Source organism: Salmo trutta, chromosome 22 (assembly GCF_901001165.1).
Source record: "Salmo trutta chromosome 22, fSalTru1.1, whole genome shotgun sequence".
In the NCBI taxonomy this organism is placed as follows: Eukaryota; Metazoa; Chordata; class Actinopteri; order Salmoniformes; family Salmonidae; genus Salmo; species Salmo trutta.
This window is the reverse complement of record NC_042978.1, coordinates 9,496,342-9,520,332: the sequence shown is the minus strand read 5'-3', so window position 1 is coordinate 9,520,332 and position 23,991 is coordinate 9,496,342. Positions and strand designations below refer to the sequence as shown.

Sequence of the window (23,991 nt, the reverse complement as noted above, 5' to 3'; positions counted from 1 at the left end):
ATAGTAAGGCATTTGTGAAAATTCTATCGCAACATAGATTGGGAATGCGGCCATGCGTTTGGACAATAAATAGACACTGCAGTAAATAAAACCTAATAAAAACATCTGTCATGTCCAGGACCGGTGCGCCATAGCCAATCAGAGCTACAGTAGGCCTTTACGCAAATGACCGTTTGCCACACGGACCTGTCATCATTTATTTACATTTACAGTAGCAACAGCGTGACTTTAGATCATTAGAACGCGTTTGCCAAAAGCCACAAAATACACCTGAATGGATTTCTGCAAGTATGTAAATACCATGGGAGTCCTCTTGCGTTTGGAAACTTTACAGTCCTCTTGATCAAACAACCATGAAAAGGTAGGCTCGCTCCCTCAGTTATATGCACATCAACAACTAATGCTAGCCAGAGTGAGATGAGCTAAAATCGAACCAGGGAACATTTAGATAAACCCTCGCAAACATTTTGACATCTGAATGGGAACTTGTCTGCCCATTTGATCGAAGTCAATTACATTTGATTGAGAACTAAGGGTGCGCTCCTTAATTGCCTCCATTGTGTCAGAGTGCGCTCTGGGTTCGTAAATTCAGTGTCTTTCACTCTCTCCGAGGTGTTCTGAGCGCACACTGCGCTATTGACACTGGACGCTCTGGCGGAGGAGTAGGGTTGATCCGAGCGTTCCTCACAGCGCCAGTCAACCCAAGCTAACTACCTAAAGTTGACCAGACACAAATGAGAGAACACCTCACTCTGACCAGTTTACTCGCCATAGCAGAGCTGGTTAGGCTGTTTACATGTTATCTAGAGCGTTAGTGACTAACTGATGCTGGAAAGATTTATTTTTTTTTAGAAAGTTTACTGACACCAGTCATATTCAGCAGGTGTTGCGCGTTGATAAATACATCAGATATTTTGCGCTCTGCCACACAGATGAGAGTGCTCTGAAATTGGAGTAGAAGGCCAGACTAAATTTACAAACGCAAGATATGCTAACTGGATAAGTCGTTCAAGTTCAGCATAGCTAGCTAGCAAAGGGATTCACATTTCTTGCTAGCTAACCAAATGAAACCTGCATCACTAGCTGTAGCCACCGAAAAACAATATGATTTTAATTTATATTTTACAAAACCTGTCACTCACTCACCCGCTCTTCCAATGACATGACATCCTCCCAGCAGCTAACTAGCTAGATAACGTTAGGCTCCGTGTTTTTAGCTTGCTAAGTAAATAGGTACATAAATAGATGCGCTAGCCTATTAGCCACGTTATGACTGACTTGTAATCTTTGCCATTGCTAGTTTGATTGTATTGACATTCCCAGTCTTAGTTACCTCCGTCCGTTTCTGTCCTAAATATTGAATTATTGAAACTGAAACGGTGCATCCCGAATAGTTGGAGGCAGTAAACAATATACCAGGCCAGCTATGATTTACAACCTGATAGCAATATTTGTTTCACTACCAAGAAATGTATTGTTGAATAATATTAATCATGCATTGAACTGTATTCATCTATTCTGCCAACAATGCCTTAGTGTACGTCATGGAATGTTAAGTCAAATAGAACCTATATTTAAAACCTCTTCTGAAGTTGGTTTTGTAGCATAAACAGGGAATTTGATATGCTTTACTGATATCATGATTGTCTGTTTGTAGTTAAAATGCTGTCAGTTGCAAGGATCATAAGGTTGCTTCCAAAAAAAAAACAAGTCTTATTTCCACCACCTTTTCCCCCACTTACTATGTGTGCTCCCCTGTTCTACCTGCAGGGGGCAGCGGCGGTGGACGGGCGTCTGAAGAGGGGTGACCAGATTCTGTCAGTAAACGGAGAGAGTCTGGAGGGGGCCACCCACGAACTGGCCGTGGCCATACTGAAGAGACAGAGGGGGGCCGTCACTCTGGAAGTCCTCTCCTAGCTCACACACACACACACACACCTATACCCCCACTGGCAAAGCGACCATTATGGGGTTGAACTGGTTTCAACTTTCCAACGTGCAAAAAAACAAAACAAGACTCTGTTCTGTTGAGTTGGCCAACATCTTGATGCCCATCTTCACCCTTATAAACAGCCCTTTAACGAGAAGGGGGCATTGGTTCTGGAAGGATTCGGTCACTAGGTGGCACTGCCAAGGAGAGCCCTGCCCTGTAGAAATGTAGAGAGAGAACATGTGTGCCGCACCGCGTTCAGCTGTGCCCTCAAGTGAACCATGAGAAATAAGAGGACTATATCTGGGGGGGGGGCTGCAGGAAGTAGTGACACCTAACTTCCTGCGTGCCATCTTAGGAGCTTCACTGTGAGGGCGGTCCGATCGCTGCGCTGACTGGATACACACCACAACTTAAAATGGCAAATGCTTGGATATTATACAGCAAGGAAACACATGGAAGCTTTACAGTCTCTGTGCCATTTCAGCTTTTTTTTTGGTGTGATCGCACCCATGCTTCCTTCATAGAACACTGGTAGAACAATACAAGAGGTTCAGTTGGCTGAGGTCTCTTCAACGTTAGCCTAGCGTTAGCTTAGCATCTCCCTGATCGGGAGACACTGGTTAGCTGTTAGAGATGTCAGCTTCATTTGCTGCTAATGTGCAAACTGTGAGGGTGAATGGTCTCGGCAGGGAACGGGGCTGCGACACACTAGACTGGAACAGATCATTTAGACACACACATACTGTATATACACACCCACACACAGTAGGCTAGTGAGTCACTGTCAGGTTGACGCACATCTTCTCATTCCTCATTGCCCACAAACGATTTAAACTCGTAGTGTCATACTCTAACGCAAAGGTAGTACATTCAACAGTCTAGTCCCCTCAAACACAACTCTGGATCTCGAAGCCAGTTCCACTGCGTTTTTTTTCTCCTTATTGCCCTCTAATCAGGGGTCTGATTTAGACCTGGGAGGTAGGTGAAATCAATGATCAGGTAGAACAGAAAAGCAGCAGGCTCCAGACCTCGTAGGGTAAGAGTTGAATACCCCTGCTCTAGTCTATAAATGTGGTCAACGAAATGAATCAATGCGTTTATGCTGAAATAACTGGTAACCTGCTGTGTACTTCTATAACACTTCATAGCATGCTCGTAAGCATGACACAGCACCCTCTGTAGCCATTCGAACGCAGTAGCCAACGACTACTGTCTGGTTTATCACTATGCAGTATGTTGTGTAGTCCTGCTAAGAGTTGTAAGCGTTTGTGCGTGTCACGAAGGAGTTTCGCCTTGCAGATGTGAGACAGGTTATTAGTACAAAGTGTTGCCAAGTTATCTGAACCCCCCCCCCCCCCCTTTTGAATCCGAGACCGTTTAGCAAAGCGAGGAAAAATATATACACTATGCGTTTGTTAGCATTGTTGCGGCAGACACGTTGCTATTAGCGATACGATATAATGTAGAGGCGAATCTCAGGACTTAAATCGGGCATTGTGTCTGTTGCCGGGGACTTGCTTGCTTTCCCCTAGTGTGGGTTAGCAGGGAGGCTAGCTGAATCTTTACCTCCTTTGTCACTGACCCTGGAGTATCCCTGTAAGCCTATTAAGGTCCTATGAAACGGTGTCAGAATACACCATTTAGTCTGGTCCAAGATATTTGTGCTCTACTCCCACGGTCATTATCACGCCAAACAAGACTGCACAAACAGGACTGGAACCAGGCTTTGTCTTAACTGATCAAAGGGAGAAGGATCATCCTAACGATGCTTTGAGTTGGACGATCCACCTCCTAGCCAATCCCGACCATTTTAACTTTGTGGACTGGACACTTGCATTTCAATGAAGTGCTATTGCTTTTTGTTTTACCTGCCTTTGTCATTGTTTTTATTTGTGTCATGCGGATGCATGCATGTTACTGTAAGCCTTTTCTTTTGTTTAGACATGTCTTGGTAAAAACATATACCAGCGTTTTTGAGCATCTGGGGCACTATCAGAAGCAATCGATTTCTTGTTGTGAGCCGTTGTCATCGTGTATCAAGGGTGCGTTCCTTAGGCATCAAATGAAAATGGACTAAAACAGGAAGGGACAACCTGAACTTAATAAATGCTTGTTTTTGTTTTGCGTAGCAGGACATTTTGCTACGGTGTGCACTAATGAATACAAACCATGTGTGGCTGTAGCTCCACACTGTTCTGTCCAGCTGCGAGGAGCTCACCACGTCCAACAATTACAGGATATCCTGTCTCCCTCGGCTGGAGCCCGTCGTCTGTTTCCTGTGTCGCTGCAACCCCTCCACGCTCACAGGAAGTGACAACACGTTCCTCCAAGACACTTTGAGCCCCCCCAGTTGTATTCATTAGGTCCCAAACGGGAGAAAGCAAACTGAAACAAGGAGGGACTACCTGAACTTGCCCAATACAAAAACACTTGTTTTCCGTTGCAAACCATTTAGCTACGTTGTGCCATAATGAATATGACCCCGGTTAACACTAAGGAGAACCCTGCATATTAACTCTCGCGCCGTGCCTGTCTCAGTAAAAGTGGAAGTGCGTCCTAAATACTTGTACGGGGTCCTAGGATTTAGGGGAGGTCGGCCTATTAAAGGGGCTGACTACTGCTCTACCGTGAGTCGCTGATGTGCTAGAGTAGATTGTTGTGTGTGTTCATCATACATCAGTCTTATTTCTGTGAGAGCCTATTGCTATAAGTCTTAATGCTCGATCCCTTTAAAGAGATTCAGTTTAAACTCACTGCTGCCTATTTCACTTGCTTCTTTTCCTCTCTCATGCTGTGATCTCTCCATCTACTCTAGACTTTTTTAGGTTTTGTCTGACTTTGTCCTATGCGTGTCAATCGGCAATGGGCTGTGTGTGTTTGTACACGTGCATGTGTTCGTCAGAAGTTGGACTGATGATGATGATCCCGTCACGCCCCAATAATTCCGTCTATAATGCCATCGACGAACTGAGCGCTCGTCCGTAGCGCCACAGAAAACATCTTTCTTCACGTCATTGATCGACGGAACGCATTTTCAAATCCAAAGAAACAATCCACCCTTCCTATATCGATGTGTGACAAACTCTGCTGTAACGACGTGTGGATACACAGTATATATCTATAGAAAAATATATTGTCTATGATCACAAATGCAAGTCTCATCTTTTAAATGTGTGTAGCCTACTGACTGTGGTCATACACTGATGCTCTTCGTGAATTCTGACGAATTGTTTGATGATGTTCCATGTTTTATTAAATACAAGGGGAGCACAATCATTTCCACCATGTCCTACCTCTGATCTGGAAGTGAATTTATTTTGTTGAGTTGTGCTACCACGTCTCATTCATACGCTGATATCAAATATTTCAGTTGCTTCCATTGTTATCAGAATTTTCCATTTTATTTTTCACGTCTATTAAGCGTTGAATCACACTTTAGGACCGTGTGTGTGTGTGCGTGTCCACGACAAAACCATACACATTGGTGTCTTGTATTGGTTCTTATCGGTCACATGACAGTGACTTTGTCCTCCATGCTTTCAAGGGCCATGTTCTCATATGCACTCTCGTGATCGCCGTTCCTGTGGGACACACACACACCTATTAGAACACAACCCCTGCTGTAATTGCACACACACACACACACCAACATTTATGTATCTTTAGGTCACTAGTACCGTTTAGAAATGTAGACTACAAAACAACAGAAAATAAGTGTTTACGTATCTTACCTGACTGTATCCAGGCTGATATTATAGTTGTCTCCATTGGTATTGGCATAGCCAGTGGTCTCCACACACTCACATACTTTGGTCTCCAGCCTTCATGCAATTGAGAATGGTAAACGTTAGAATGCTGCCTTACATTCAGTTAGAAGTAATTATAACATCTTTTCAATCTCATATAGTTCGGTGCAGGTGGAAAAAAACGACATTGGGCTAAAGACCCAATTGTGTCTGTAAAGACGCAATACTTATCTCACTAGAGACCCAAAAACGTGTGTCCCAAATACTCTAAATCTTAGTGTGAATTACAGAGTATACAAAACATTATGAACACCTGCTCTTTCCATGACATAGACTGACCAGGTGAATCCAGGTGAAAACTATGATCCCTTATTGATGTCACTTCTTAAATCCACTTCAATCGGTGTAGGTAAAGGGGAGGAGACGGGTTTAAAACAAGTAAGTAATGGGATAGGATGACTTTAAACCCAACAATGACAACAACGAGAATTAGGACATAGATAAACCAATGCAAAACCAAGAGAGGGAGAACGAGTTAGGATTTCTGGAGGGTAGTTCAGGCCTCGATAGGTAAACAAACATTCAGATAAACAAACAAGCAAAATAGCACTTGGAAAGGAGGTAGAAAAATTCTGAACACAGTGTCTTAATTTAGGTGTAATGTATTTGATAGAAAAACACTTATCTATAGGTACATTATTTCAATAAGTGCTTTCAGCAAGAGGCACGTCGTTTTAGAGCAGAGTGCGTTGTTTAAAGAGGTCACCGTGAAGATGGATGCATTCTCTTGGCAGTGTTTCAGAGACCTTGCCATCACGTATCCTGAAAATGTTACAAGTGAGTCAGGGAAAAAATGTATTCAGAAATAAATTGCCAAGAGAATCCCCAGAGACTCTGAGGGCAGACTTCATCCTAAAAGCGAACATGGAAATAAAAGGAGACCTTCTGTTCTACACGGATCATCCTAATGCTTGGCACACAGCTCTCCGCAAGACCAACCATGAACTTAAAATGTCAGAAAACAGAACAATGGGGAACAACTGTGCGTTTGATTCCACACCCAAATTTAACATTAATATTTATAATAACGACACTGACGGCTCAAGGTTTGGAGGCCAATCTGGATCAATTTGTCCGCTACTTCAACCAAATAAAACCTTCTCCACTGTCACTACCTACAACAGCCTCCTCTTCCTCTGTGCCCTAGTAAGTATTCCTCTTCCTCCCTCGCCTGCAGCAGACACAGCCCTGAGCATGCCTCTCACACGGGACACCTGCAGTACCACAGCATCTTCTAGAGGAGGAGATCAGCCTGGTGCGCCAGCATAGGGAGATCAGCCTGGTGCGCCAGCATAGGGAGATCAGCCTGGTGCACCAGCATAGGGAGGAGATCAGCCTGGTGCACCAGCATAGGGAGGAGATCAGCCTGGTGCGCCAGCATAGGGAGGAGATCCAGGAGCTGTAGTGTGCAATGAAAAATGTTGAGTTCAACCAGGCTCTCAGGATGGAAGTGCACAGACTTACAGAGGAACTGTCCAGCACAGTCAACACCAGCCACGTACACGACCTGCAGAAGGAGCTATCTGAGCTGAGGCAGGAATTTCTCAGCCACCACCATCCACTCTACAGCACAGCTCAACCAGACCAGGCCCGTCTCAGCACAGCTCAACCAGACCAGGCCCGTCTCAGCACAGCTCAACCAGACCAGGCCTGTCTCAGCACAGCTCAACCAGACCAGGCCCGTCACAGCACAGTTCTACTAGACCCGGCCCATCACAGCACAGCTCAACCAGACCTGGCCCATCACAGCACAGCTCAACCAGACCTGGCCCATCACTGCACAGCTCAACCAGACCTGGCCCATCACTGCACAGCTCAACCAGACCTGGCCCATCACTGCACAGCTCAACCAGACCTGGCCCATCACAGCACAGCTCAACCAGACCTGGCCCATCACAGCACAGCTCAACCAGACCTGGCCCATCACAGCACAGCTCAACCAGACCTGGCCCATCACAGCACAGCTCAACCAGACCTGGCCCATCACTGCACAGCTCAACCAGACCTGGCCCATCACTGCACAGCTCAACCAGACCCGGCACATCACAGCTCTACCAGGCTCAACTCAACTTAACCCAGCTCTACACAGCACTGACTACTAACCCAAGGGTCTGACAAAACACTGTCGAGGGTAGTGCACCACGTGATATAGTCCACACCATGTAATCATTCACATCATCAGCCCTCATATACTGAGAGTTTGAAGCTTCGCCAGCCACACTGCCCTCAACACCACCATCCTCAATTCCTCCCACAACCTCTATCCCAGGCAAGTTTTGGTTGGGACACTCATGCCCCCCATGGCAGCCCCAACCCTGCAACAGGAGCCACAACAAGGCCTCCTGTGCACACCCAGAATGGAGCATTGGCAGCCGCTCCTATCTCCTGCAGCAGCTCCACTCCTTTGGCGGGAGCTTCATCCGGGTGGACTGAGCTCTGCCAACACTGCTCTCCCAGTTCCCGTCCCAGCGACTTGAGGGAGGTCTGTCAAATGCGCAGTCTACTCTGCTCTCACGAGGTTGGCCATGGACCTTGGCAAAGTCTCAGCTCACTCAACATAATAATCAATCGAATGCTCTTCTCTCTGCCAGCTTCTAGCTGACTCAACGGTTAACTCGTCAGCTTCTAGTGAGTCTTTGTTTTCATTTCAACAATTTACTCTCTGTTATGTGCTCGATACCTTGCTTAAGATTGATGTGTAAAAAAAAATGTAATCCACTGGAGCTGATATGCTTGATCCATTTTTGCTGCAGCTCTCTGCCCCCCGATTGCTAAATCATTAACCCATATTTTTAACCAGACAATTACATCAGGTACTATCCCCAAGGTTTGGAAGGCAGCCCATGTAAGAATCCTTGATTCATTCTCAGATAAGATCTTTCTTATCTTTGGAATGTATTCTAAATGTACATCAGTCAGGTTTTAAACCACGTCATAGCACTATCTCTGCTGCATCCCTGGTTATAAAGGATGTGGTTAACTGTATGGATAAAAGGCAACATTGTGCTGCCCTCTTCATTGGCCTCTCAAAGGCTTTTAATACTGTTGATCACTCACTGTTAACTCGGGGGCTTTTCTCAATTGGCCTAGACCAGGCTGCATGTAACTGGTTTAAAAATGACTTGATAGATAGAACTCAATGTGTATCTACTGATGGTGTTAAATCAGATTTCCTGCGTATTACAAAAGGTGTCCCGCAGGGGTCGATTCTGGGTCCTGTACTTTTTGACTGTTTACATTAACATTATCGACTTGTCTGTAAAACAATGTGACCTGCACTTGTATGCTGATGATACTATTGTGTATTCTATTGTCCCCACGGTTGACCAGGCTCTATCTGAACTAGTCTGCCTTCATTGTATTACAGAAAAACTCTATTGACCTGAAATTAGTATTGATTGCATGTAAAACTAAGTAAATGTTGTTCTCTAGAGCATGTCAAAATAAAATCTTCAAAATGTTGATAAATTTGAAGTTTTGGTGCCTCTAGGGTAATTCAGAAGGCTGATTGAGAACCTTTTTTACTGATGAATGTTTGTTTTTTATGACCATTTTGTTCTTTCTGCTTACATATTGTATTAATATTGATGTGTGTATTTTCAGTAATTTATGTAATTCAGAGCTCATCTGTAAAAGAGACCTTGGTCTCAGTATGACTCCATGATAAAATAAAGTTACAAAAATTGGAGTCAACATGGGCCAGCATCCTACTGGACCGCTTTCAACACCTTGTAGAGTCCATGTTCCGACGAATTTAGGCTGTTCTGAGGCCAAAAGTGGAGGGTGCAACTCAATTTTAGGAAGGCGATCATGATGTTTGATATACTCCGTGCACTTCTGAACCATGTGTCTGGCTACAGTATGTCTGAAAATGTTGGCTGTCAAATCCTTGCTTCCTTCATCCTTGTTTCCTCGCTCCCAAAGCTCATTTGAGGAGGATGTCTGAGGGAGGAACCTTTAATCCTCTCCTCCGATGTGCTTTGAGAGGGAGGTGAGGAATTGCACAAAGGACAGAGGAAGCAAGTATTTTATGCCTATTCAAGTTTTCAGACTCAGCCTATGACGGTGTTGACTGTCCTACTACAGTAGCTGTATGGTGTCACAGCGATTTTATAGGCTTACCTTGAGTCCTGACACCAGGCCTTGTTGACCAGAAACGCCACGAAGATGAGGAAGAGAAACACGCCCACAGCTATGATGCCCGTCAGCCACTGGGGCAGTGTCCGCTCCACCTTACCTTTTAAAGAGTCAGGCCATAGACGGGTTAGCTGACAACGTCACGAAAACGATGCGCACGCTTCAGTGGGGCAGAAGTCCATGTGTTGTTGTGATTCTGGATGGCCAGATGGCGATCAACAATGACAAGAATCTGCCGTGTGGGGAATCGTAGGTGGCTCGTTTCAGCTAGATTTATTTCGTTTTTTTATATCACGTCCTGTTTTGAGGTGTTTTGACTGATATCATGTCTATGCTAATATGGCAAAAACTTTGCTCATAGTGCAAATGTATTTGTTTTCGATAAACATGGAGACAAAATATAGTTTACATGTCGACAAAGTTCTAAGCCAAACCCGTCTGTTTTGCCCCATAGTTGCGCACGCATCGGTTTTGTTGTTAAACTTCCGACCCGCCTATACTTTACTTAAAGCATTTTTTTAAGTGCTTATATTCAATCTAGGCAAAGCTGGGTGCAATATGTCTGTCACATGTCATTCTAATGTTCTGTAAGGTCATTTTCATTCTCTTGTGTTATCGTCCCAGTTGATGGGATTACTAACATGGCATTCATTATGTTTTTTTTTTTTGGTGCGGTCCGGACAGGCCTTGATTTCAATGTCCACAGATATCCGGTTCGGACCGGTCTATTTTTTTCCCAAACATACGCTGCATTGTTAGTATTCAGACTCCTTCCCTTTTCCCACCATTTGATACGTTACAGCCTTATTCTAAAATTGATTAAATAAATACAATTCTCATCAATCTACACACAATTTTTTAAACTTTTGTACAATACCCCATAATGAAAAAAGCTACAACAGTTTATTTGTTATTTTTGCGAATATATTAAAAATAAAAAACATACATTATTTACATAAGTATTCAGACCCTTTACTATGAGACTATAAATTGAGCTCCGGTGCATCCTGTTTCCATTGATCATCCTTGATGTTTCTACAACTGGATTGGAGTCCACCTGTGGTAAATTCAATTGATTGGACATGATTTGGAAAGGCACAGAGCTGTCTGTTCTGTATAAGGCCCCACAGTTGACAGTGCATGCCAGAGCAAAAACCAAGCCATGAGGTCGAAGTAATTGTCGGTAGAGCTCCAAGACAGGATAGTGTCGAGGCACAGATCTGGGGAAGGGTACCAAAATAGAAAACGTTTGGAACCACCAAGACTCTTCCTAGAGCTGGCCGACCAGCCAAACTGAGCAATCGAGACAGAATGGCCTTGGTCAGGGAGGTGACCAAGAACCCAATGGTCACTCTGACAGAGCTCCAGAGTTCCCCTGTGGAGATGGGAGAAACTTCCAGAAGCACAACCATCTCTGCAGCACTCCACCAATCAAGCCTTTATGGTAAAGTGGCCAGACAGAAGCCTCTCCTCAGTAAAAGGCACATAACGGCCTGCTTGGAGTTTGCCAAAAGGCACCTAAAGGACTCTTAGACCATGAGAAACAAGATTCTTTGGTCTGATTGAACTCTTTGGCTAGAATGCTAAGCGTCACGTCTGGAGGAAACCTGGCACCATCCCTACGGTGTAGCATGGTGGTTGCAGCATCATGCTGTGGGGATGTTTTTCAGCAGCAGGGACTGGGAGACTAGTCAGGATAGAGGGAAAGATGAACAGAGCAAAGTAAAGAGATCCTTGATGAAAACCTGCTCAGGACCTCAGACTGGGGCGAAGGTTCACCTTCCAGCAGGACAATGACTGTGTGATATTAGGTTGCTTCTTGTGTAAATATTTTTCGTCTGGACACAGCCAAGACAATGCAGGAGTGGCTTCAGGACAAATCTCTGAACGTCCTTGAGAAGCCCAGCCAGAGCCCGGACTTGAACCCGATCAAGCATCTCTGGAGAGACCTGAAAAAAGCTGTGCAGCGACGCTCCCCATCCAACCTGACAGAGCTTGAGAGGATCTGCAGAGAAGAATGGGAGAAACTCCCCAAATACAGGTGTGCCATGCTTGTAGAGTCATACCCAAGAAGAGTCTGTAATCGCTGCCAAAGGTGCTTCAACAAAGTACTGAGTAAAGGGTCTGAATACTTGTGTAAATGTGATTTTTCAGTTTATGTTTAATAAATGTGCAATAATGTCTAAAATCCATTTTTTACTTTGTTATTATGTGTGTAGATTGAGGATTTTCGTTTTTATACATTTTTTAATAAGTCTTAACGTAACAAAATTTGGAAAAGTTCAAGGGGTTTGAATACTTTCCGAATGCACTGTAGACTTGTCTAATTGTTTCAGATTTGGTACGATCTGGACCGGCCTTGATTTGACCCAAACTTAGACGTCTATAATTGGTTCAGATTTGTTCCAGACTGCACCAGATCAGAACCAATCATAGACATCTATGTTTCACAAGTTTGGAAAGCACAGTAGAGCACATCGGAGTACAGTGCGTAGTGCAGTAAAGAAAAGTAGTTTGCAACAAGCTCTGTCTCATATCAGAATTAGAAGTTCATCCATGTTTCTCAAACGTCACATTTTGAAGTGTTTAAGGTTAGGCATTAACTCCAAAATCTTAAGGTTAGACATTAACTCGGAATGTTTAAGGTAAGGGTCAAGGTTTGGGATAGGCTTAAAACAACAATCTCAAAAGCAACTTTCTATCGCTGGATTCAAACATGTAACCTTTGGCACCAGAGGCAGATGCTAACACCCTTGCAAAAACCCAAACCTACTTGAAGGTAACAGTGCCCATTGTTGCCCCTAGTGGCCGGTATCCACGTAATCTCCCGACGTCCTCAGACGTGGATGGACGTCGAATACTGACTTGTATCACCTGGCTGCAAATGTGTACTTGTTTGGGGGGCAGAGCACATTTAGAATAAAACCCAGCATGTTTAGTAAGTGTTTTTTACATTTACATGTTGGTCATTCAGCAGACGCTCAGAGCGATTTACAGTCAGTGGATTCATCTAAGGTAGATAAACGACTACATATTGAAGTCAAAGCAAGAAGAATACATTCTGTAACCCTTACTATGAACGCTAATGTTGTTGAAGTGGTCTGTTTTTATTCTGTGTGCTGGACGACTTTGAACATCATCGCTGCCAGGTTTTCAAAAAGCTAACGTAAGTGCGTGTGACAGATGGGAGAAATAATTAATAAATATATGTTGCAATCTTCAGCCGGCTCCTCTTTCCTGTATTAATAGGCTTGGAAAATTGTTATTGTAATGTAATGCTTACTTCTTTGAGAATGTGGAGTTGAAATTTGTCCATCGAATTCATGATTGAAATATTTGTATTTTCAGCATCTGTAAATTACATATTTTCAATGTCCGGAAATTATGTATTTTCACATTTTATTCAGCACTTAAAATGCACCATTTTGCTTACTGGGAATTGACAAGAGGGAACGAGTAAATAGTAAACGGATACAGTCATCATTCTGGAGTTTACCGTACAAAACTGAAAAAAAAGCCCATTGTTAGGGAATTAAATTACTTTAATCCTTCCCATCCTATTATCAACAGTGAATTGGACCAGCATGCAGAGTCACATAAAGGCAGCTATTTTCTTTATATGGTACTATTAACTTTAAAATAACCATGAGTTTTAGTTCTTACCTATTTGAGCTGTGACTACTCCCAGAGTTAGCATCAACCAAAGAATCCCTGTTGTCGCTCTATCCATTGTTGAGTCTTACTGAAAATCCCCAAATGTAGTTTTAGGATCACAAAATGGGCTTGTGAGCAGCTCTTCAAAAAATATGTGTGTTCTGAAAGGCTTAGGACTGTTTTTGGAATGTAGAGCACACACATCCTGGCTCTGTAGTCAGTGAATGATTTACCCAAACTTGCTTAAACAAAAGATCTAGTCATTCAATAATAATAGCGATAACTTCTAAGGTTTTATTTGTTCGTTTTGGGAAGATATTGACATTTGTAGGCCATCCATTAACTTATTCAGTAGAAATGGCAAAAAGAGAATAATCATGTTCCCTTGATACAGATGATTTTACACTATAGTGACCAGGAAACACAAGACTAAACACATTTGAATAGATGCGCAGTGAGAACACATGGAAACCTAGAGAATATACAAGTAATCTCTGAAGGACTTTGGCTTGGTGAGTGTTCAATCAGTCTCATGACCAAACTTCTAATATGTCACTGGAGGTCTGGTTTAAAAAGTAATCTATTGAGCTCTGTTTTGCCTACTAAGGAGTTAACATTTGACAGTGTTCCAAGATAAACGTGTGATAGTGTAATAGCCTAAATTCAGGCTTAACTATTCATTCTAACATTATTCAGATCTGTATATAAAGATGATTTCTAAGTATAAAAACTATATTCAAAAGACTTAGGAGATCTTGACAAATGCACAAGCCTGATTGACATTATACAACAAGTGACTTTGCACTAAAAGCCGGCATTCAGATGAATGATGCTTTTGTACTTTCAGTATACAGCAGCTACTGTAGCCGACATGGGTAAAGTTAGTGCGGTGGGCTTCACATACTGTAGGTGAATGTTATTGTAGGCATGAGAGAGAACGGGAGAAAGTGGAAATGAAAGATGGCTGATTAGTAGAGGAGAGAGGGAGAGGTGCTGGAAGGGCAGGGGACACACCACCTCTGGACTCCAGGGACACGTGATGAGCATCTCTTTGTGTGGGTGTGTGTCCGTCCGTCCGTTTGTCTAACCGTCTGTCTGACTGTCCGCCTGTCTATACAGTGCATCGACACCAGGCTTTGTCCCAACCTCAGCACCAGCCAAATTAGCAGGTCCCTTTTCACTCAACCGCGCCCCCTCATTAACAGCCTCCCGCCCCTCTCTCTCTCTCTCTCTCTCTCTCTCTCTCTCTCTCTCTCTCTCTCTCTCACATACACACACACACACCTCAGGGGAGTAGGCAGGCTGTGATGTGTGGCCAGATAGCAGCCCTGAGAGCCAGTAGCAGCGGTTCTCCCCACTGTCCCGTTACCGGCTGAGAACCAGCCCTCTGCTCTGTTCTCTGGGGCCAGCACAACTCCCCTATGGCCCATCCCATCCAGCCCACCATTAACCACACACAGAGGGAGGGAGGAGGCCGTTAATTGATTTCTCTCCAGCCCTGTCTGTCTAGTTATCTCCAGCCATAAAGATGTTTTATTTTCTTATCTGTCTGTAACACTCGTCTTTGTTGGGAGGGTCCCTTGGAGATCTATCCTGGTTTGTGACACAAATGGAGCCCTAGTCCCTATATAGTGCCCTACTCCGGTCAAAAGTAGAGCACTATGTTCGGAATAGGGTGCCATTTGGGATGCAGATCCGGGTTTTGTCGCCTCACTGCTCTGACTGCTCTCTTCCACCTGTGTTCTTATGGGAAACTGGGAGAAGGATTCTAAGAGTTAATTAAAAAGGGACGAGACCTGTTACACAGCGGTGTGCTTTCGCTGAGTTGAAGAAGTCTTGATTAAATCCATTATTTTAATGGGTTATTTCAATGAAGGGAACTCCCTTTCATACTCAATATGATGAAATGAGATGAATGTGATATTATATTTCATCTATGGATGGATAATGAATGTACACCAGAGGGTTTCTTGTGGATGGGGCTGTCTTAACCGACAAAAAGCACTACATAATTCATAGACAATTTAGTGTTGAACAGATCTGTAATTAATATTGTTGGATCTGAGTTGGCAAGTGTATAAACGTGTGTGTGTATGTGTGGTTACCATGCTTGAAAGTCTTCACTACAACATTTTTTTTTTTACATAGCTGCACAACATACTTCACACTTTCGTAGTGAAACAACTTTCATTTTATAAACCTGTAAAATACACTATACGCCTTCAACCTGTGTTTGTTGTGTCCGGAAAGTGGGGTTGAGAGAGGTGCACCTAATGTAGCCGCATTAAACCCCTCAATAACATGTCCTTGGGGAATTCCTAAGGGAACACCCCATCAGCCTCTCTATAGACAGCCCTTCACAGAAACAATACCGACTAATCACTAAAGCATCCCTCTCACCAAACTCTCCCTTCACCTTCCATGGCGTTTCACAGAGGGACACATTCCAGTCCTTCACTCCACCTTAAGTCGGGCTAATGTTGTGTTCACAATTGCTGTAAATACACGGCTGATGTATTACCTCTCCCTCACTGTGTGTTTGTCATCACTTTCTTTACGGCCGGTTCCCTGGACACAGATTAAACCTAGTCCTGGACAAAAAAAATGTATCTCAATGGAAAATCTCCATTGGGAAAGGGAAAGAGGGATACCTAGTCAGTTGTACAACTGAATGCCTTCAACTGAAATGTGGATGAAAGTGCATTTAAGTAGAGGACCAGTATTAATATGGGTCCTTAGTGTGCAGTATGAGGTGAATGTTGCCCTACTTATTGAAGGAGCTAACAAAGATCATTTTTATGAGTGTACAAAACATTAGGAACACCTTCCTAATATTGAGCTGCACCCCTGCAGTTGAATTAAGCTGATAACTAATGATATTTGACTAGTCACTTTCAAATATTGTACAAATATTCCTAATATTGAGTTGCACCCCCTTGAGTTGCCCTCAGAACAGTCTTAATTCGTCGGGGCATGGACCACAAGGTGTCAGACGTTCCACAGGCATGCTGGCCCATGGTGACTAATGCTTCCCACAGTTGTTGTTGGCTGGATGTCCTTTGGGTGGTGGACCATCCTTGATACACACGGGAAACTGTTGAGTGTGAAACGTAGGTGGGAACTGGTTATGTGCCAGTGTTTTCACAGGCACCCCTTCATTCGCTATGGGACCAGTAACCTAAACTCACGGTCTCCACTGATGGCTTTTTAATTGGCTGTGATCCTTATCAGTCATCAGCTCCAACTCTCCACTCATCATAGAGTTGTAATCATGACATGGTGTTCCCCAGAGCCCCCTCAAATACCTTCTAGCTCAGACTGGCCCCTCTATCTCTTATCAGTAGCTCAATCGAATAAGTGGATAATAACGATAGTGTTCAATTCATATGGCGGGAACACGGAGATTACATTGGACCCATTGCATCTCATCTAAGAGGCATCTCTCCAGATCGATTGTGGGGTCTGTTTGTGGATCGATTATTCAATTATGATGGTCATATTTAGGGACGGGAATTTGAAAAGCTGGGAACTGCCCTAAAAATGTGTTAATTCTCATTGCATTTTTTTATGGACAGTTACAGGGGTTGGGGTCCATTTCTAAATCCCCCCCCCCCCTAAATTCCCTTAATTAAATGTCATCGTCATTCTATTTATCTCTATTTGATTCCAATTTGAAATAAATAAAACAAATTGTATTATTGGGCTTGGATTGTATCTGCCTTGGCAATATCAACATGTCTTTGATTACAAACTACTGCATATATAGACAGTCTACCATTAAAAAACTGGAAGCATCTACTGGTGATGGGAGTTGTACACTGTACTGTATTACTGTCATTTTCATAGACCCACACCTTTAACTGATGATTAAGAAATATTACATAGGAATTTGAATACACGATGAGCATAACAGTATACTTTTTCCCTCATTTTTATTTTGTGGTATATAAAATTCTGAGATATAACATTGAATATATTTATAGATGTCTCCATAATCACCTTACAGCAAAAGTTTTTTTCTTACTAAATATCACATAAAAAAGAATATCCCTTTTTTGTTTAATACATCAAAGACTTAAAGGTACCATTTCTGGTTACTCAGTAGTCTGCTGAAATAGCAGACGTACATAATGTCAAATACAGTGGTTAAACACTTGATTAATGTTATCAATAAAAGAGAAATTTAAGATGTGAATGTGAAAAAATGATCAACTCAATGTACCATGGTCACAATGAAAGAAGCAGTACAAAAATGGCAAGTTTCATTGTTCAATACAAATGTACAGGTCTGTTTTTGTGTACATTTGTACCTCTTACATTGCAAGATACAGAGATATTGTGTTGTTATTTTGTTCTATTATTGGACAGGAATCCTGCCCTCGTGTGTGTGTGTGTGTGTGTGTGTGTGTGTGTGTGTGTGTGTGTGTGTGTGTGTGTGTGTGTGTGTGTGTGTGTGTGTGTGTGTCTCTCTCTCTTTCTGTGTGCTGCGCGTCTGTGTGTCTGTCTCTCTTTCTGTGTCTCTGTGTGCTGCGCGTCTGTGTCATGTGCATGTCATTCTAATATGCCATCCATATTATTCCATCCAAAAATGGCAACAATTTGACCTCAATTAAATGTTGTATGGTAAATATTGTAACCATGTGGTTTATGTGAATATCACATTAACAAGTACACTTTTAAACATTTTGTTCTTCTCCCAACATTAACATTGACAGCAACACAGAGATCTCCCACTTTTTTTTTTTTTACCATTTTTTTTTTTTAACCGATTATCGGTTATTATCAGTTATCTCACTGCAAAACTGTGTGTTCCAACAACTTATGACCTGGTGTTCAAGAAAAATGTTACTGGAATTCAGGTCGAAATACTATTATTTGATAACTCCAAATTTGAGTTACTAAAAGAACAAGAAAATGGACATTAGAGGGCTCTAAGATGAAAACAAATCACTTAGTTTTAGTACAGTCCATAGTACTTAAGAACAAAATTCTCATTGTCGTTTAAAGAGTCAAGCAGTGTACCTAAACAAACTTTGATCTCAGTCAAGAAAAGGTACCATTATGAGATTCATGCCGTTTTTGGAAATTCCCTTAATTGTTTTTCGATATTATGTTCTGAGTAACATTTTAGGTCTGTCATGACTTCCAATCCATCACCTGCTTACAACAGCAGTTGGGACAAAGCCTTATGTTCCCCCAGAGAACATACCCACCTCTGGAAAGGCCAACGACAGACAGGGCCATTGAGGGAAACAGGAATTAGAGAAAGATCAAATTTGTACACAGCACGAAATGTATCGCCGTCGGAACCATCCTATTGATGCCCATTCACTCCAGGTTGGTAGAAAATTGCCAAGCTCCTCCTTCTCACATTCTCTTTTCTTCTCCCCATAAAGAAAACAGAGTCATCTCTGGTTTTGTTCGTCCATGTGGAGTCCAGAGTGATGATGGAGGACTCTGGAGGTGGGCCTTCGAGACCCTATAGACAAATCCTGGTCATCGGTGTAGCTGTCGGGACTACCGTCCTCGTCCAGAAGACTCCCGCAACTGGAGTTGCTGGGCGACAGCATTCCCTGGAGGAGCTCTTCCCGGACCAGGCTCTCCTCTCGGGCCTCGTGTGCCCGCGCCCCCACAATGGGGGCGCCGGCCTCCAACACACCTTCCTGATCGTCCAGGAGTTTGGCCAGGAAGTTTATGTACTTCATGGCCAGTCGGAGGATCTCGTTCTTGGAAAGCTTCTTGTCGGGCGGGTGAGTGGGGATGAGCTGGCGAAGCTCGGCGAAGGCACCATTCACATTCTGCTGGCGCCAGCGCTCACGACTGTTGGTGAATATCCGCCTCACGATTTTGGGCTGCGAGCCTGAGAGGGAGAGGAGGAGAGGGTGTTACATAGGTATTCTGATCATGTCTGATTTATACACTATATGCATACACCAGCAGTATGTAGGAATCAGATGTGTTAGAGTTGACCTGGAACAAAAGCCTGCACTGCGGCCCTCCAGGACCTGACAGTGGCATACCGCAGTTTCGCGTGGCCCCTGCAAAGCCTGAGCAATGACTTGTTATGACCTGTTTATCTGCTCTTTGGGGAAGGGAGGGAGGGACCTACACGGGGCCCCCAACCCCCCCATAGCCACCAAATCAAATGTTACACAGTGTTTCTCTGTGTAAACCACACAATATAAATCTGATTTCAGTCTTTTTCAGGAAATTATTCAACAATAGTGAGTCTTGAAGGAATGCCTTAGCAACTCTACAAGTGGCCAGATAGCCGTCCTACTGATGCAGCTTATCGCTTTAAAATGGCTCGTGTCCAAAACTCCCTTCACTCCTCTAACCCAGGATAGGTTGATGCTATATACACCAGTCCATTTCTCCAGACATAGTGAAAAACCAAAGTGTGATTTATGTATTTACTCTACCGTTCAAAAGGTCACTTAGAAATGTACTTGTTTTTGAAAGAAAAGCACATTTTTTGTCCATTAAAACATCAAATTGTTCTATTCTTGTTCTGAGAAATGAAGGCTATTCCATGCGAGAAATTGCCAATAAATTGAAGATCTTGTACAACGCTGTATAGTACTCCCTTCACAGAACAGCGCAAACTGGCTCTAACCAGAATAGAAAGAGGAGTGGGAGGCCCAGGTGCACAACTGAGAAAGAGGACAAGTACATTAAAGTGTCTAGTTTGAGAAACAGACACCTCACAAGTCCTCAACTGGCAGCTTCATTAAATAGTACTCGCAAAACACCAGTCTCAACATCAACAGTGAAGAGGCGACTCCGGGATGCTGGTCTTCTAGGAAAGAGTTGCAAAGAAAAAGCCATATCTCAGACTGGCCAATAAAAAGAAAAGATGGGCAAAGAACAAAGACACTGGACAGAGGAACTCTGACTAGAAGGCCAGCATCCCGGAGTTGCCTTGGATTAGCTAACACAACGTGCCATTGGAACACAGGAGTGATGGTTGCTGATAATGGGCCTCTGAATGCCTATGTAGATATTCCATTCAAAATCTGCCCTTTCCAGCTACAATAGTCATTTACAACATTAACAACGTCTACACAGTATTTCTGTTCAATTTCATGTTATTTTAATGGACAAAAAAAAAGTTTTTCTTTCAAGGACATTTCTAAGTGACCCTAAACTTTTGAATGGTAGTGTGTAATATATATATAAAGTATAAAAAATAAATATGATATGATCTTACCATTACCATCGTTGATTTCAATCTCATAAGGCGCTGGTCGACGTTTTATCCGATGGCTGGGATACATGCCATACTGTTCCATCTCGCCACCGTAGCCACTGCAGGAAGATGGTGTGAATTAGTCAAATTACAAATTCCCTCTACAAATATATAGGCCTATTTCCACTGGCCACAGATGTCAGTTCAACATCTAGGTTTGAATTATATTTGGTTTAGTTGTCAACTAACGTGAAATCAACAAAACATGTCGCCATGTCACTGGATTCAGTTTAAAAGTTGGGTGAAAAAGATTACATTTTGCAAATTCAATGAGTTCTCCCACGTTGATTCAACGCGATTTTTGGTTGAAATTATGTGGAAACAATGTTGATTCAACTAGTTTTTGTCCAGTGGGTAATTTAGGCTATATGTCGACTATTTATTCTGCTGGTTTTGTTGAATTAAATGATGACAGTTAGGCCTAATGTAGACCAAATTACAGACTTGATGTAATACTAATAGGCCTAATAATAATATGATAATGAAAACAAACTCTGAAAATGGAAATAGCGATGCACATTTCAGTCCTAAAAGTAGAATAGGCTACATCAATCAAAATATGACAGATAAAACAGCGCATGCACTGACGCATGCCACAAACTTGTCCATGAAAAAAAAATCACATTATTATGACCTATACATTTCCAAATGAATAGCTTGCATTACCTGTTCATAGTAGCGAGCGGTTGAGCAAAGTTACTGTACAGCATCGCTCGTGCAGGGAGGGAGAACCCAGGCTGGCTCAACTGCACCATTCGAGTTTCGCTCAACAACGGGTCCCGGGGAGGCAGTGGCAGTGAAATAGGAGGTCTGCACAGCTCGGTGGTCTGTACCCTGTGATTACCGTCTGCCGTCAGCTCCCTAGCTTTTATGTCCACGAGCCCTCCTCTTCTGGCCAATTCGATAACAGGCACTTCCTTTTTTTCCTCGCTGTGGTACGCCGTTTCCTTGGTAACTGCATTAAAGAGGTTAGTCCCGTTGCAGTGCTCCCCCGGGACCCGATTCCTCTCAGCTGAGTTCACCGACGCCGCTTCCTGTGTCTCACCACCAGCTTCGCCCCCCTCCCCACTTACACGACCTGCTATGGAAGTAGTCAGGCTGTCGTGATGTGGAGACTTGCATTCCTTGCCCATAGGACTGAGCTGCCCAACTTCTGGTTTCCGTTTTTCCATCATTTCCGCGGTTCTTCGATAGATTAGACCGTGCGTAAATATGTCTTAAATTGTAAAAGTGCATTTGCTTAATGCCATCGACGGATGACTCCGCATCGAAACGATCTCTTTCATCCGCCGATATTAATCCTTGATGTCACCTGCAAAAAAAAAAAAAAAAAGCTTTTATGCTTTTTATGTATGAATCTAACATTTTCTAACGAATAAAATAAAAAAAATAAAAATGCAGACATAAAACGGTATGCCTGCAGTCAATCCCGCGGGCGACAAGTCCTCAGCCAACTCAGCAGGCAGACCTGTGTGTTCTGCACGGTGCTCTCTCTGCACCTATGAGGGTGGGTGCATATACTGTCAATGTTTCTAACGACGAACACACTGTTGCGCTACTGCTTCCCTTGTCAATACGGCTTTTAATCCAATTAACTGTTTGGACTGCACTCTTGTCGTCCGTCACATGGGAAAAATCATATCCCTTCATGGCTAATACTTGTATTGCTTCTGTCCAACGAACGTCGTGCAGTTAAACGGATGCGTTATCTCTGCGTGGAAATCAACACAATTGATTGCCTTTCACTGTATCATTATCGTTATATAACGTACTCCTATTAATATAAGTGTTATGATAACCTCTGTCACTCGAGGGCCTGTTTTTCCAATTGATTTCATAATTCTTCGTTCATTGATTTGTCTTTGATTTGTTTTTTTTCTTCTTAATTTTAATTATTTCTGTTCTTAGCCTACTTTATTGCGTGTTCATGATTTGTGTTTCAAAATAATTCGTTCCTTGCTCCTCAGTAAAATTATTACGTCATGTGAAAAAGGAACTGGTGTCGTTTTTTTTCACCGCCACTGTGGGAACAGTTTTTTGGGGGCTATAGCTTGTAGGGCAAGTAAAATGAAATGGAATAGAGTGCGTTTTGCGTAGTTTATTTATGAGCCTACTGTGGCTTTGAAAGCTTGAACCTTAATTTAGCCACAGTCCACAGAACGTTATGCATCGCCAACCTTTTCATTCTATAAAATGTGTAGGTACGCTAGGCCATCACACATTTTTACAAAAACATTGTGGTGGGCTACATCATTTTCTGTTTCACAATAGCCTATGGAGATATAATAGCCTAATGCATAGCTAACTTATATTTAAAATAGATTTGTTTTTCGTTGTTGCAAAATAAAATGATCACCCATAAATGAATCTTAGCCTATCGGCTAGCATTCCCTGAGTGTGTAGGCTAGTCTGTTTGATTTAAATGAACGCGTCGATAGACTAAGGACATTTTTGTTAAAACGAAAAAATATATGAATATATCGAATCTTTGTACATGTTCCGTGTTCCATCCCATTTTATTGGTAGATAAAACGAATGCTAATTCGATAGGCTAACTGATGTATTTCACTTCACCCGAGAAAACAAATGTCCACCCGAAATAGGAACGACCAACGATAAACAATGCTCCAACTATCTATCCGCATTACCAATAACATATCCACAAATCGACAACAACATATGTGACTTGATAAGGCCTATTTGGGTGTGTTGTCCTTACCATAGCCGGAGTGTTGTTGATAGAGTAGCCTATGTGTGGAGCCATTTTGTCGAGGGTAATCCATGTCTGATGTTTTAGATTCACTGAAGTGCTGCGTGGAAGCTGGAAGTGAGGTTTATATAATTCCACATCACGTCCAGTGCGCCACTTAGTATGGGGAGCGAGCGGAACACAGGCGCAATGTGGTGAGGAGAGATAAGGGCACCACGCAGTTGCGGCCACTCCATATTCGATAAGCCCCTAAAACCATTATTTATTAAATTATTATTATTTGGCTTTTTATCTTGGGCAAGCGCGAGGAAAAACTATTGCCTTATATTGTGAATTGATATGCACTGACATAGGCCTATAGCGGGAGATTGTAAGGGATACAAATCTATGTTTATTACAGCAGGTGCATGCCTTGTAAAATGCTCCAGGTCTTAGTTCAAGAGCATTGGAGCGTATTTAAATCATATCAGTTAGGATGTTGACTTGAGAAAAATACCATTAG

General features: G+C 42.8%; 3 protein-coding genes across 3 annotated transcripts in view; 1 reads left to right on the top strand and 2 right to left on the bottom strand.

Annotated features, from left to right (window-relative positions):
- The window catches only part of LOC115158033 (inaD-like protein), a gene marked incomplete in the record, with an annotated part of 141,832 nt that extends 136,609 nt beyond the window's left edge, over positions 1 to 5,223 (top strand). Inside the window, 1 exon segment of the mRNA XM_029706495.1 lies at positions 1,771 to 5,223. Within this exon segment, the coding sequence (XP_029562355.1) occupies positions 1,771 to 1,917 (147 nt within the window).
- A 92-nt stretch (positions 5,224 to 5,315) lies between these two features.
- Positions 5,316 to 13,717, bottom strand: LOC115158036 (PDZK1-interacting protein 1). The gene is made up of 4 exons (XM_029706500.1): positions 13,540 to 13,717; positions 9,862 to 9,976; positions 5,665 to 5,754; positions 5,316 to 5,514 (listed from the first exon to the last, which is right to left on the bottom strand). The coding sequence occupies exons 1-4, from the start codon at positions 13,604 to 13,606 to the stop codon at positions 5,442 to 5,444; spliced, it is 345 nt and encodes a 114-aa protein (XP_029562360.1). The 5' UTR covers positions 13,607 to 13,717; the 3' UTR covers positions 5,316 to 5,441.
- Positions 13,718 to 18,252: 4,535 nt separating this feature from the next.
- Positions 18,253 to 23,644, bottom strand: tal1 (T-cell acute lymphocytic leukemia 1). The gene is made up of 4 exons (XM_029706493.1): positions 23,499 to 23,644; positions 21,446 to 22,091; positions 20,741 to 20,838; positions 18,253 to 19,390 (listed from the first exon to the last, which is right to left on the bottom strand). The coding sequence occupies exons 2-4, from the start codon at positions 21,952 to 21,954 to the stop codon at positions 18,936 to 18,938; spliced, it is 1,062 nt and encodes a 353-aa protein (XP_029562353.1). The 5' UTR covers positions 21,955 to 22,091; positions 23,499 to 23,644; the 3' UTR covers positions 18,253 to 18,935.
- Between the last annotated feature and the right edge of the window lie 347 nt (positions 23,645 to 23,991).